General features: G+C 49.9%; 1 protein-coding gene across 2 annotated transcripts in view; it reads left to right on the top strand.

Moving 5' to 3' along the window:
• LOC137618164 (uncharacterized) overlaps window positions 1–13206 on the top strand; it is a 77170-nt gene that overhangs the window by 28316 nt on the left and 35648 nt on the right. For both annotated transcript variants that reach the window (XM_068348214.1, XM_068348215.1), the window contains exon 4: window positions 12841–13045. In XM_068348214.1, coding sequence (XP_068204315.1) covers window positions 12841–13045 — 205 coding nt within the window. The remainder of the gene's footprint in view (window positions 1–12840; window positions 13046–13206) is intronic.

Genomic DNA, 13206 nt, shown 5'->3' with positions numbered 1-13206 from the left:
CACAGCACCTCAGGTGTTCACGTGTGTTTACGGTGTCCACTTGGGCACACAAGAACGGCATTTGTCTCCTTCGCTATCTAGACGATTGCTTGATTCTTGCAGATTCGAGAGAGACCCTTCACCTCTATCAAGACAGACTCCTCAAGTTTTACCAAGATCTATGGATCGTGGTTTATCTTGAGAAGTCTTCACAGCAACCTTCAAAAGAACTGGTATATCTAGAGATGAAAATGAACACCAAACTAGGCAAAGTCTTAACGTCCAAAGAAGGAATAGAGGATCAAACAGGCAGTTCGCCCGTTTCTGTCACAGGACACGGTACCAGCACATTGGTGGCCAAGGCTGCGAAGACACCTGTCCTTCCTGGAGAGAATGTTGCCCAATGGTCGTTTGCGAACTCACTCTCTCTAGTGGCAGCTGAAGATGTTCTGGTCTCAGTGCAAAGACCCTCCTAACATCATAATTCCGATAAGGTCAGAGCAAATGAGAGACTTGAGTTGGTTGGTGTCAGACACTAACCTTCTCAGTAGAGTAGACTTTCTCTCTCTTCCCTCAGAATTAATGCTGTTCACAGATGCATCAAAAGAAAGATTGGGGGTTACCTGTTACAAGTCCGAGCGACAGTGCCTCATAAACCTCCTGGAAATGAGGGTAGCCTTCATGCCCCTTATGGGGACTGTCTGTTGTGTTTTGTATTTTTTGTTCTAATTATTCAAAATACATAATTTCCATATATATTTTAGATAAACTGTATATACCTTCATCATACAAAATTTCAAGTTATTGGAGCAAAAACTTTCAGATTTATTAGCAAAAGTCATTATTATTATTATATATTTTTTTTTAATTTAGGTAGCAATTTCTCCACTAATATGACACTAATTGCATTGAAAATCATACCATAAAAACTACTTTATAACCCAAATAATTTTGTAACAGAATTTGATTTTCCATTTGTTCCGTAACCGAAATACAAATCACGCTATTTACATGGGGTATTACTTTCGGCGTAGCTGAAATGACGAGCCATGAGAATTTTAACGAGGGCTAATTACCCCCGCGCTAGTTAGCAAGGGGGTAGGGGAGTGGTAGTTAGCTACCCCTACCCCCTCACACACCGGTGAACTTCTTCACTTTTGGCTCGGGCGATGAGCAGACGTCTCTGCTTCGCCTTCGCATTATTGACAGCCTTGATTTTGTTTTGCTTTTTCTTTCAGCTTGTGTGCTTGAAGTTGGCCTCATCCTTCCTTCCTATCATGCGGAAGTGCCCTGGACTCCCCGACCGCCCTTGTGGAACGTTTATGTCGGCGGTCGAGACGGACCCTCACACCTTGTGTCCGCATTGTCGAGGTCAACGGTGTGAAAGGGATAAAAACTGTAGTGACTGCAGGGAGTGGCCTACCTCCCGGTGGGAGAGGTTTGCCTGGCGGCGTAAGAAGAAGCCTAAGCGTGACCTTTCTCCTTCAAGGGCTGCCTTGAAGAAGGAAGGTTCCAAGGACTCTTCTTCCGCTGCCCGAACCTCCTCCGAAGCTCCCACTCGATCGGTCTCTTGCGAGAGGCCGGCGAGTGGTAGCGCAGGCCCTTCTTTTGTTTCCCAATCTCAGGGTTCGGGAGAGGGCGTTGCCTCCCATAGCGAGGCAGCTCCCCCTCCTACTCCCAGGGGAGGGCATTGATCTTGTTGATGACCATGTTGCTAACGATGATCTCTTACAGCTTTGGGCTTCCTTGGGGCTTAAGGGCTCGCCCTCCAGGGAAGCCCTGTTTGACCTGATCCAGTTGGGTGCAGCTGTCAAGCAGTCGCCGGTAATACCAGAGGTAGATCCTCTGTCTATTGTCGACGTTGTTGTGGCAGAGGCTTCCGACGGGTCGGGTCAAACAGCTGCTGTGGTTGCGGATGTTGCTGAAGGCTCAGTTCCCCCCTCCGAACATCCTTCGAGGGAGGAGCTGGGTCCAACGGTCTCTCCTGCGGGTGACTCTCCCTCTCGGGGGAGTGCACTGACTGTGACTCCTCTTCGGAGGACAGACGATGGTGTTGCTGTGCCTCGAGGTCGTCTTTGCCGTAAGGCTCGCCCTCCTCATCGCCGTAGAGGCCTTCCTTCTTCTTACAAGGGAGTTAGGAGGCGCCTCTTCGGATCTTCGCCTTCGACGTCCCCCCGCAGAGGATCCTCCACGACGAGAGCAGACCGTTGCAGCTGCATCGCTTGACCTCTCCGCAGATCGTTCGCGATCTCCAACGCCTGCCAGACCTTCCAGTCTTCCATCCCCGTTTCTGGACGCTGATGCGCAGTGGGCGCCTACGCTCCCCGTTGTCCAGCGGGCACCGGTCCCTTCGAGGCAAAAGGGCTTATCCCACAACGTGGGTGAGTCCCCTAAGCGCCAGGCCTTACCTGCGCGCCCACGTTCTCCAGCGCGCTCGCGTGCAGTAGCGCGCAAGCGCTCTCCTGCTGACCAGTCTTCTGATTCAACGCGCCGACGATCTCCTGCTGAGTCTCGCCGTAGATCTCCTGCTCGCCAGCGCGCTCCTGCGCGCCAGCGCTCACCTGCGCGCCAGCGCTCTCCTGTGCTACAGAGACCTCCTGTGCGCCAGCGCTCTCCAGCTCGCCAGCGCACTTCTGTTCCTCCTGCGAGCATTGTCTCCTGAGTGCCCACGATTTCCTGCTCGTCAGCGCACAACTGCGCGCCCTGTTCCTGATGCGCGTCAACGTTCGCCCGCGCGCCAATGTTCGCCCGCGCGCCCACGATCTCCGGATCTGGGCGCAGGCAAGGACATTGTTCCTCCGCCTCCTCGCTGACATTCGCCTACACGCCAGCCATCGCACGCACTCTCCTGTGCGCACTTCTAAGGCAGCCCGTGTTCCTGCGCGCCCACGAGATGTCTCCTGAGCCCGCCCACGAGCGTTCGCCTTTGCGCGCAACCTCGCCCTCTGGTCCTGCGCCCCAGCTGGTTCCTTCTGAACGCGCAACTGCGCGCCAACGATCTCCTGCGCGCCAGTGATCTCCTACGCGCCCGCGCGATCCCTCGCCTGCGCGCAAGCGCTCTCCTACGCGCCAACATGCCCACGCACAGGTCTCCGACATGCCCACGCGCTAACTCGCCTGTGCGTTGTCGATCGCCTGTTCGCGCTACGCGCCATCGCTAGCCAACGCGCCATCCCTCGCCAACGCGCCACCGATCGCCTACGCGCCATCGTTCTCCCGACCGCCAGCGCTCGCCCTTACAACCGCGCGCACCCTCACCTGGGTGCCCACGCGCACCCTCACCTGCACGCCCACGCGCACCCTCGCCTGCGCGCCCATGCGCCCACTCGCCAGCGCGCCCACTCGCACGCGCGCCCACTCGCACGCGCGCCCTCTCGCCAGCGCCTTCATCCCCGCGCGCAAACCAGTGATTCTACCATCGCGCCAGCGCCAGCGTGACCCCGCCAGCGATTCCCGCCGGATTTCGCAGCGCGCCCAACCGTGCGAGTCTTTGGGGACGCATGCTTCCAGATCTTCGTCCATGATCTCCACCCCGCAAGCGCAGAGCTGCTCACGTCCAGGAGCAGGAAAAATCTTCGGAGAGGTCTACGCAACATTCTTCTTTTCAGGCAGGCCCCGTGGTATCCACTCCTAAGGATCAGCCGATCCCCTTCCCTCCAGCGGGTGTTGCTGACACTGTGTCGGTCAGCCGCCAGCCTTGGTTCGGGTCCCTGATCAAAGCGGTCGTGCAGGCTATGAAGCCGACCCTCGCTGATCTGGGACTAAAACCAACGGCAGCCTCATCCCCGCTGAAGAGAAGGAGAGGAGTGGACTTCATGGTAACTTCTCCTAGAGTTAAGTTGGCTCCCAAGAAGTCCGTCAGGAAGGCCCCTTCCCCCTCGCAGACACTTTCTCCTTCCCCTGTGGACGAAGCCTTTCCGTCCTCAGGAGAATCCAGCGAGGTGAGGCGTTCTCCTACGACACCAATGGGAGGAACCCCACCTCGAGGAAGAGAACCGTCTCGCGTGGAGAGGAGCCCCCAGACTTCTTTGCTTGAGTCCTGTATCCCTCCCAGGAGGGAGCCTAAGGACTCAAAGACGGCTCCTAAGTCTTCAATCCGGTTTTGACCAGAGCTAGTGAGACCCCAGGAGAGCATCCACGTATCTCCCCAAGTAGAGCTACTGGGGACAGGAGACCTTGCTGCCAGTCCACAAGGAGGAGAGCAGCACGAGTCGGAGCATGCCTTCTGGCAGGTCCCGAGTCTAATGAGGCAACTCAACAGATTCAAGGACCCCGAGACCGCCCCCGCGAAGGCAAGGATACGGTCCTGGACCAAGTCTACGGTACCCAGAAGCTCCCAAAGGCCAGTGCGGCTCTGCCCTGGTCCCAGGGAGTAAAGAGTGCCAGAGACAAGGTTGAGGGCCAGCTCTCCGAACTCACCTCCTCCAGCCGCTCCTCTGCCGGGAACAAACTCCTCCCACCTCTTCGTGTACAACAGAGGAGGAACTTCGAGATCATGGGGGAGTCTTGTTTAGCTCTTCCCCTCCACCACTCTGTGGAAGAGCTCTCTAGGGGAATTTCTCTCGAGAAACTCTCCTCCCGGCAGGTGACATTCTCGGCTACGGAGATCCTAAGCCAGGAGAAGGTCGCAAAGTGTGCCATGCAGGCCACTTCGTGGCTGGACATCTGGCTGGGGTCTCTGGGCATCCTGTTGCGATCCGAGGACTTGTCCAAGGAGAGCACCAGGAAGGCCCTGGAGACTTTCCTCCTCTCGGGCACGCGCTCCATCGAGTTCCTGGCTCACCAAGTTTCGAACTTGTGGGCAAACTCGATCCTAAAACGTCGTGATGCCGTGACCGAGAGGTTCCACTCAAAAGTCCCAGCTGTGGATGTCAGCAAGCTCAGACACTCCTCCATCCTTGGAGAGAGTTTGTTCGAGACCAAGGATGTGGAACGGACATCTGAGAGGTGGAGGAAGTCGAATCAAGATTCGCTCCTCCAAAGGGCCCTTACATTTCGGCCCTACAAGCCTCCAGCTCCTCAACAACAACATCAGCAGCCTCGTCAGTCTAGGACATCGAAGCAGGCTCCGGCAGCAAAGGCAAAGGTGTCTAAGCAGCAGCCCTTTCCTGTCAGGGACAAGAAAGGCGGAAAGTCCTCCACGGGAGGTAGGAATTCTAGGGGGAGCGGCCGAGGCCGTAAACGCTAGGATTGGCAATCCCCCTGCATGTCCACCAGTGGGGGGATGCCTACAAAGTTGCACGGACAGGTGGCAGCAACTCGGGGCCGATTCCTGGACGATCTCTGTGATCAGCCAATGATATCGCGTCCTGTTCATAACATCTCTTCCTCCCCTGACAGCGAATCCAGTGTCGTTGAGCTCCTATGCCATGGGATCGGCAAAGGGGCTAGCCCTTCGGGCAGAAGTCGAGACCATGCTCAAGAAGGATGTTCTCCAGGAGGTCGTCGACGGCTCCCCAGGCTTCTTCAGTCGACTGTTTCTTGTAAAGAAGGCGTCTGGAGGCTGGAGACCTGTCATCGACCTCTCAGCTCTGAACAAGTTTGTCAAGCAAACTTCGTTCAGCATGGAGACAGCAGACACGGTCAGACTTGCAGTGAAACCGCAAGACTTCATGTGCACTCTGGATCTGAAGGACGCGTACTTCCAGATCCCAGTCCATCCGTCTTCCAGGAAGTACTTGAGATTAAGCCTAGACAACAAGATCTACCAGTTCAAGGTGCTGTGTTTCGGTCTCTCCAAAGCACCTCAGGTGTTCACCAGAGTGTTCACCCTGATATCTTCGTGGGCACACAGGATCGGCATCCGTCTCCTCCGCTATGTGGACGACTGGCTGATCCTGGCAGACTCTGAGTCGACCCTTCTTTGACACCGAGACAAGCTTCTGGGACTTTGCCAAGATCTAGGGATCATGGTAAATCTCGAGAAGTCTTCTCTGCTTCCAACTCAACGACTGGTATATCTAGGCATGATATTAGGCACCAACCTCCACAAAGCCTTTCCATCAGACGACAGGATAGCAAGGCTGAGGAGGGTCGCAAGACCCTTCCTCGGACGAGAGGAGCTTCCAGCCCAATCTTGGTTACGTCTCCTAGGTCACCTGGCCTCCTTGGCCTGTCTAGTTCCGAACGGCCGCCTCAGGATGAGATCCCTGCAATGGCGGCTCAAGTCCCGGTGGAATCAAGGCAACGATTCCCCGGACACTCTGGTCCCTATGGGACCTGCGGAATGGACGGACCTGCAGTGGTGGCTGACCGACGAAAACCTTCGAAAGGGAGTGGATCTTCTCATCCTCCCCCCGGATTTGATGCTGTTTTCGGACACGTCAAAAGAAGGGTGGGGGCCCCACGTTCTGAACCAGAGGATCTCAGGCCTATGGTCAGAATCAGAAAGGTACCTCCACATCAATCTGCTAGAAATGAAGGCCATTTATCTGGCCCTTCAACAGTTCCAACAGACCCTGGCGGGCCACTCCATGGTGGTGATGAGCGACAACACCACAATAGTGGCTTATATCAACAAGCAGGGAGGTACCTTTTCACAACAGCTATCCCATCTTGCAGTAGAGATACTGAGGTGGACCGAAGTCCACTCGATTCCACTATCAGCTCGCTTCATTCCGGTCAAAAGGAATGTGCTCGCCGACAGTTTGAGCAGAGCATCGCAGATAGTGAGTACCGAGGGGTCTTTGGATCATCAAGTAGCCAACAAAGTCCTGACTTTGTGGGGTTCCCCGACTTTGGACCTGTTCGCGACAGCTTTGAACTTCAAGCTGCCGCTGTACTGCTCCCCAGGCCCGGACCCCAATGCACTCTGGCAAGATGCCTTCCAACAACGGTGGGACAACATCGATGTGTATGCCTTCCCACCATTCTGTCTGATGAGAAGGGTGCTCAACAAGACCAGACTATCAGTCAATCTGTCAATGACCTTAATAGCTCCGCGATGGCATCACGCAGAGTGGTTCCCGGACCTTCTGCAGCTCCTGACGGAACTTCTGAGAGAACTCCCCCCCACGACACGAGCTACTCAAGCAACCACACGCCAACATCTACCACAAGGCCGTAGCTTCGCTTCGGCTTCACGCCTGGAGACTATCCATCGTCTCCTCACTGAGAGAGGCTTTTCGCAACAAGTTGCGGAGAGGATGTCTCGACACCTGCGAAAGTCATCCGCAGGGGTCTACCAGGCAAAGTGGAGAGTCTTCTGTTGTTGGTGTCGTGGGAGGGGTATCTATCCCCTCGATGCCACTATTCCAGCAATAGCGGAGTTTCTCCTGTATTTGCGGGAGGAAATGCGCCTTTCAGTCTCGGCGGTGAAAGGCTATCGCTCAGCCTTAAGCTTAGCCTTCAGGCTGAAAGGAAGACATTTCTTCCTCGCTGGAACTTTCTTTACTCATACGAAGCTACGAACTTACCTGCCCTCAGTCGGAAGTGAGACCTCCGCCATGGAACGTGGTTTGCGTCTTCAGGGCTCTTAAGAGACCTCCGTTCGAACCATTATGCCAGGCCTCTGATCAACACCTGACTTGGAAGACGGTGTTCCTGCTCGCTTTGGCATCAGCCAAGCGGGTCAGTGAACTTCATGGTCTCTCATACGACGTCGCCCATTCAAGGGGATGGGGGGAGGTAACGTTCAGGTTCGTCCCTGAGTTTGTAGCTAAGACTCAGAACCCTGGAGTGCCGGACCCACGGTTCGACTCCTTCAGGGTTTCGAGTCTCCGTTCTGTAACAAGTGACCCAGACCATCTGCTACTATGTCCAGTGAGAAGTCTGAGGCGTTATCTGAAGAGAACGGCTGCAGTCCGTCCCTGCGTGCAAGCCCTGTTTGTGAGTACGGGAAGGACGAAGAGGAGGATCACCAAGAATACCATCTCAGCTTGGATTCGAAGGGTCATCCACCATGCCTTGAATCCAGATCCTCCTCCGTCACGTCGTCCCAGAGCACACGATGTCAGAGGGATTGCATCGTCTCTGGCTTTTAAGAGAAACTTCTCGGTGACGCAGGTGCTACAAGTTGGGGTCTGGAAGCGTCAAACGACCTTCACAGCCCACTACCTGCAGGACGTGACCCACAGGAGCCTTGATACATTCTCTATCGGCCCTGTGGTGGCTGCACAACAGCTGGTCTAACCTCAGGCTCCTTAATGGACAAGTAGCAGAAGGTTGAGGGCATTGTTACCCAGTTTTAGACTTCATGAATGAAAGAGTATGTCTGGCCCTTACTTCTTTCTTCATCCTCCCCTCTCTTGGGGAAAGCAGCATCCTGGGTTCTCTGCATAGCTGACATCAAACCTCTGCAGGTAAACCATGCTTCCTTTTGTTCCTAGTATTAAGATAATACTGTCGCGTCCCCCATACCCTGACGAGGTGGTATTGGGAGCGTCCTAGCCTAGAATTCCATCTAAAGGACTTCAGGTCAACTTCCTAGGACAAGTCACACTTCAATCCTCCACACACACGCTTATGTAGGCCGCACGTTCCTTGTGGAGCAAGGAACTTGCGAGGTGCAGGGACTTTTTCTCAAGTGCTGCTCACTCGGATTCTGAGTCCCCGGGTAAAGCCAAAGCCAGTAAGGCTGGGGCCTTTCCACCCTACCTAAGGGGTAAGTCACCCCACGTAAATAGCGTGGTTTGTATTTCGGTTACGGAATACTGTAAATGACAAATTCGGAGATAATTTGTATTTTTCCCAACCATACACATATTTGCCCGCAGGCCCTGTCCCCCAAGGCAAGTCCTACCTCTAAGTGAAGTGAAGCAGTTCACCGGTGTGTGAGGGGGGGGGGGGGGGTAGCAAGCTACCACTCCCCTAACCCCTTGCTAACTAGCGCGGGGGTAATTAACCCTCGTTAAAATTCTAATGGCTCGTCATTTCAGCTACGCCGAAAGTAATACCCCATGTAAATAGCTAAGGTTTGAATGGTTAGGAAAAATACAAATTATCTCCGAATTTGTCATTTTCTTTTTTCTTTGTATGATTTTTTTCAATTTTCTTCGTGTAGATGCAAAAAAAATCTCAAGAAAAAACAAAAAGGAAAATCAAAATGCTGTCACACAAAATTATGGAATTTTTTATTCCTTTTTCCAATATCTTTCTCTCAAAAATTGAACAATAAATAACCGAAAAACGATTACCGACATGCGAATAAGTGTGTTTTTGAGTTATAAGCTCCCAAAGATTTGGCATAAATTTTTGCTTTTCTTAGAAAAATCAAAATAGCATTATAATGAAAACCTTGCTTTGTACGTTTATTATCTATTCCTGCATGGAAGCTCCCTAAACGAGGTACCATAATGCCTCGCAGCACAAAATTAATTGGTTCTGTAATGGCTTTTGTTGCATGATGTTTTGTTCTTGTGAGTTGCCTTGTACATATAAATAGCCTAATTCGTTCCAGACCCTACAAAAAAAACCACATTAAGTGATTATAAAAAAGATACACACACCACTAAACAGTACTAAATGTATGACAAGTACTGTGTTTGGATCATTCAATAAGGGAATTAACCGTTGGTAACCTGTAAAAGAAATGTATTATTAGAGGAAACTGTAAAAATACAGTAACATAAATTGGGAACCCTGCCTTTGGAGTAAGGCGATGTCCAAGAGCGAAGTGCCGGAGGATGACAAACAGCAGAAAACGTTCACAAGTGGCAGAAAAAGTAAATACTTAATTTTACAAAACAGATTTATAAATGACACAAAACATTAACACTTGACTTTAGGAAACACATTCACAAATGGCAGGAAATTTAAAACGTAACTTTACGATAAACTTAAAATAATTTTTTTTTTTTTATTGCCTTTTTCTATTTTTTTTTCTTTTACTTTACATTTTGTATTTTCTAAATTTAGTTACACTAATTTTCTTCATCACTGCCACTTTTCTTTCATTTTTTATCAGGCGCTTTGTCTGCTTCTACCAAAAGCCTCTTTTTAAAATAATGTCGGAAGAAGCTTGTTTCTGCCTGCTTCTTAAAATTTTCCTGAAGTAACTCAAGCAAACGTCATTACAGTACTCAAGCGCATGACCTGTGAAAATTTTTTCTAGGTGTTTCTTTTCTATGAGAGCCACCATTTTAAAGTACCCATCTAGACCCTCATATATTTCTGCCGTTGTCAGTGGGTCATCCTCCTCACCCCCGCTGTACTCTTCTTGAACGATGTCCAGTCCCGTGGCCTCCAACTCTTTCAGGTCATCCGTTGTAAGTTCCTCTTGGTGCTCCTCGATAAGCTCATCAATATCGGCCTCATCAAATTCCAGACTCACAGATGTCCCGAGTGTAACGGTCTCAACAACTTCAGATTGAACAACAGGTTCAGGATTGTCAACATTTTCGAATCTGGCTTCAGCTTAGTCTGCGTGGACGCCCTTGAAATCTCGTGCGGAGACGGCATCAGACCACAGCTTCTTCCACGCAGAGTTCAAGGTGCACCTCGAAACCTCCTGCCAAGCTTGATCATTGATTTTGAGGCATATGACAATATCAAAATGCTCCTTCCAAAATTGATGCTGGGTGAGGTTTGTGCTCTCAATTATTTCAAAACATCTCTTGAAGAGATATTTCATATAAAGCTTCTTAAAATTTGAAATCACTTGCTGGTCCATGGGGTGGAGGAGAGAGGTGGTGTTCAGTGGAAGAAAGAGAACCTTGATGAAGGAATACTATGCTAGATATCTTTCTTGAGGGCAGGAGGGTGAGCAGGGGCATTGTCCAGCAACAGCAGGCATTTCATAGGGAGGCGCTTCTCTTCCAAATACTTTTTCACAATTGGGCCGAAACAAATATTTACCCATTCGGTGAACAATTGTCTTGTTACCCAGGCTTTTCCATTAGCCCTCCACAACAAGTGAAGATTTTCCTTAGTGACTTTGTGGGTCTTGAAGGCCTGAGAAGTATCGGAGTTGTATACCAGCAGGGGTTTCACCTTGCAATCCCCACTGGCCTTTGCACAGAGTGCAAGGATAAGCCTGTCCTCCATAGCCTTATGCCCGGGTAGCCTCTTTTCTTCTGCTGTGATGTATGTTCAACGAGGCATTTTTTTCCAAAAAAAAGCCCAGTCTCATCGCAATTAAAGACTTCTAGAGACTGTAGCCTTCCCGGACAGTCAACTCGAACGTCTTAACAAAGGCTTCGGCCGCTTTCATGTCCAAGCTTCTAGCCTTCCCATGGCGCACCACCGAATGAATGCCTGAGCATCTCTTCAATTTTTTAAACCACACAAGAAGCCATGAACTTTGGGGGTTCCTGCTTCGATGTTCCTTCTCCTGCGTCGGCTTTGGCCAGAACATGCACAAGATCACCGAAAATGGCGCCGACTTTCTGGCAGATTATCGCTTCGGTGATAGTGTCTCCAGCCATTTCTTCGTCCTTTATCCAGACAAGTAGCAGTCTCCCCATCTCATCGTGGACGTGGCTCCTCTTGCTGGAGAAAACAGTTACGCCCTTAGAAGGCATTGCTGCTTTGATAGGTTCACCTTGAAGGGATCCCCCGGCGGGTAATCCAGAGGGGTACTTGTCCACATCAGCTCGTGTTCATCCGCAGAAGAAGATACTTAGGTCGCATCAGCCAGAGACACTAGAGACTTTCGGTGCAAGACCTACAGTGTCTTAAGGATAAGGATCAAAATCAACCACTGGGGAGGCAGCGATGCGCTCCCACTGTGTCCCCCAACCAAAGGACTTTAAGCTGCCGTTCCTCGCACGGGGAACCCGAGAGCCCCCAAGGAAGGCCAGAGCTGATGCACCACGTCAGTGGAGAGAGACCCTTACAACTTAATTTGGCACTGCTTCTCAAGGGGAAGCAACAGGAGTATTATTCTCCAGAGTATGCTTGTTCAGAGAGACACAACTCCTAGTCTTGTGGACAAGTCTTGCGCATTGTCGTGTACCCAACTGCCTAATAAGGTGGGCAGGTGAGCTCCTCTGCCTGACGAGGGTCTGCGTGCTATGCCCACCATAGCTGAGTTTGCAATACTTTACCTTACTCACCAGTACGCAAAACTTAATTTTCTCAAGCTCCACAGTTGATCGCTACTTTGTTAGAACACTCCCAAGTACCCTGCGCACAGTAGGTAAGACAGTAGGTACATGTAAATCCTATTTTACCAGTGCGTGCTGACACAGGTGCGTGATCTAGTGCCTGCTCACCCCTCGCCATCTAGGGGGACGGCAGAGCATGGAGAAGGGCACGACGGCTCGTTCCGTCATGCTATGCCTTTCCTAGGCACCCTACTTAAACTTGGGAAACATTCTCGTAATGCCTCTTAGAGTACCGTCAGCTTAAATTATATTCCATAATAAAGAGCTCAAAGTGTGTATCGTTAGGAAAAATACAAATTACTTTAAATTTTCATTTTTTTTTCTACTCTATTCCTGTCTCATTTGAGAAAAATCTAGATTTTCAAAGCTATTAGAAATATCACATTGAAAAAGATCATCCTGGAAATATTCACTTTATGCAGTGGTCCAATTTTTATAAGTATTCGCCATTCAGTGGAAATTTTTCCGTACAATACTGTTCAAATTTATGAAAAAATTTATATTTAATGTGATAGTCCTGATTCCATAACAAAAGCCCCTTATATAATTTATATTTTGATATATGTTGTAAAGAACAGAAGTCCACGAGACTTTGTAATTACTTTTTCCAAAGAAAAATCGCCTGTAAATTTTTTCTGTGAATCGTATACTGTAAATTTGAAATATTCACCTTAACTATGATCTCATCAACAGTATGAATGGAAATTCATATTAAGATCTAGGATTAGTATATAGTAACTTACAGTATTTTTAAATCAAGCTGGTAGTAGTAAATCTGTTGTGTGATTTTATAATCAACAAGAACCCCCTTTTTCAGATTTACCCATAAAATGTGAACTATTAGATGAAGAGGTGATTGAACTTGGGCCCACGGATAATGCTGATAATCTTCAAGTGAAAAGTCGCCTTGTCAAGAATCCACATGGTACCAAACAACAGTCACGACAAATTATTGAGTTTCAAGAGCTACCTCCATGCTATATCAACCCAGCTATTGAGGATCCTGAAGCTATAGTTGTCAAGTTAGTTTGCTACTTTTTTCATTATCATTTAAGAGAGGATAATTTGCACTTTTACCATGTTCATCGTTGCTTTATATTTTCTAATATAGAGCTGTTATTTGTGATTTATTTTGTATCGATCTTATTAATTATTGCATGATCTCCACATTATTTTCGTTCAA

This window comes from Palaemon carinicauda, chromosome 24, assembly GCF_036898095.1.
Source record: "Palaemon carinicauda isolate YSFRI2023 chromosome 24, ASM3689809v2, whole genome shotgun sequence".
In the NCBI taxonomy this organism is placed as follows: Eukaryota; Metazoa; Arthropoda; class Malacostraca; order Decapoda; family Palaemonidae; genus Palaemon; species Palaemon carinicauda.
Note: the sequence above shows the minus strand (reverse complement) of the source record. Positions and strands in the feature narration are given on the sequence as shown.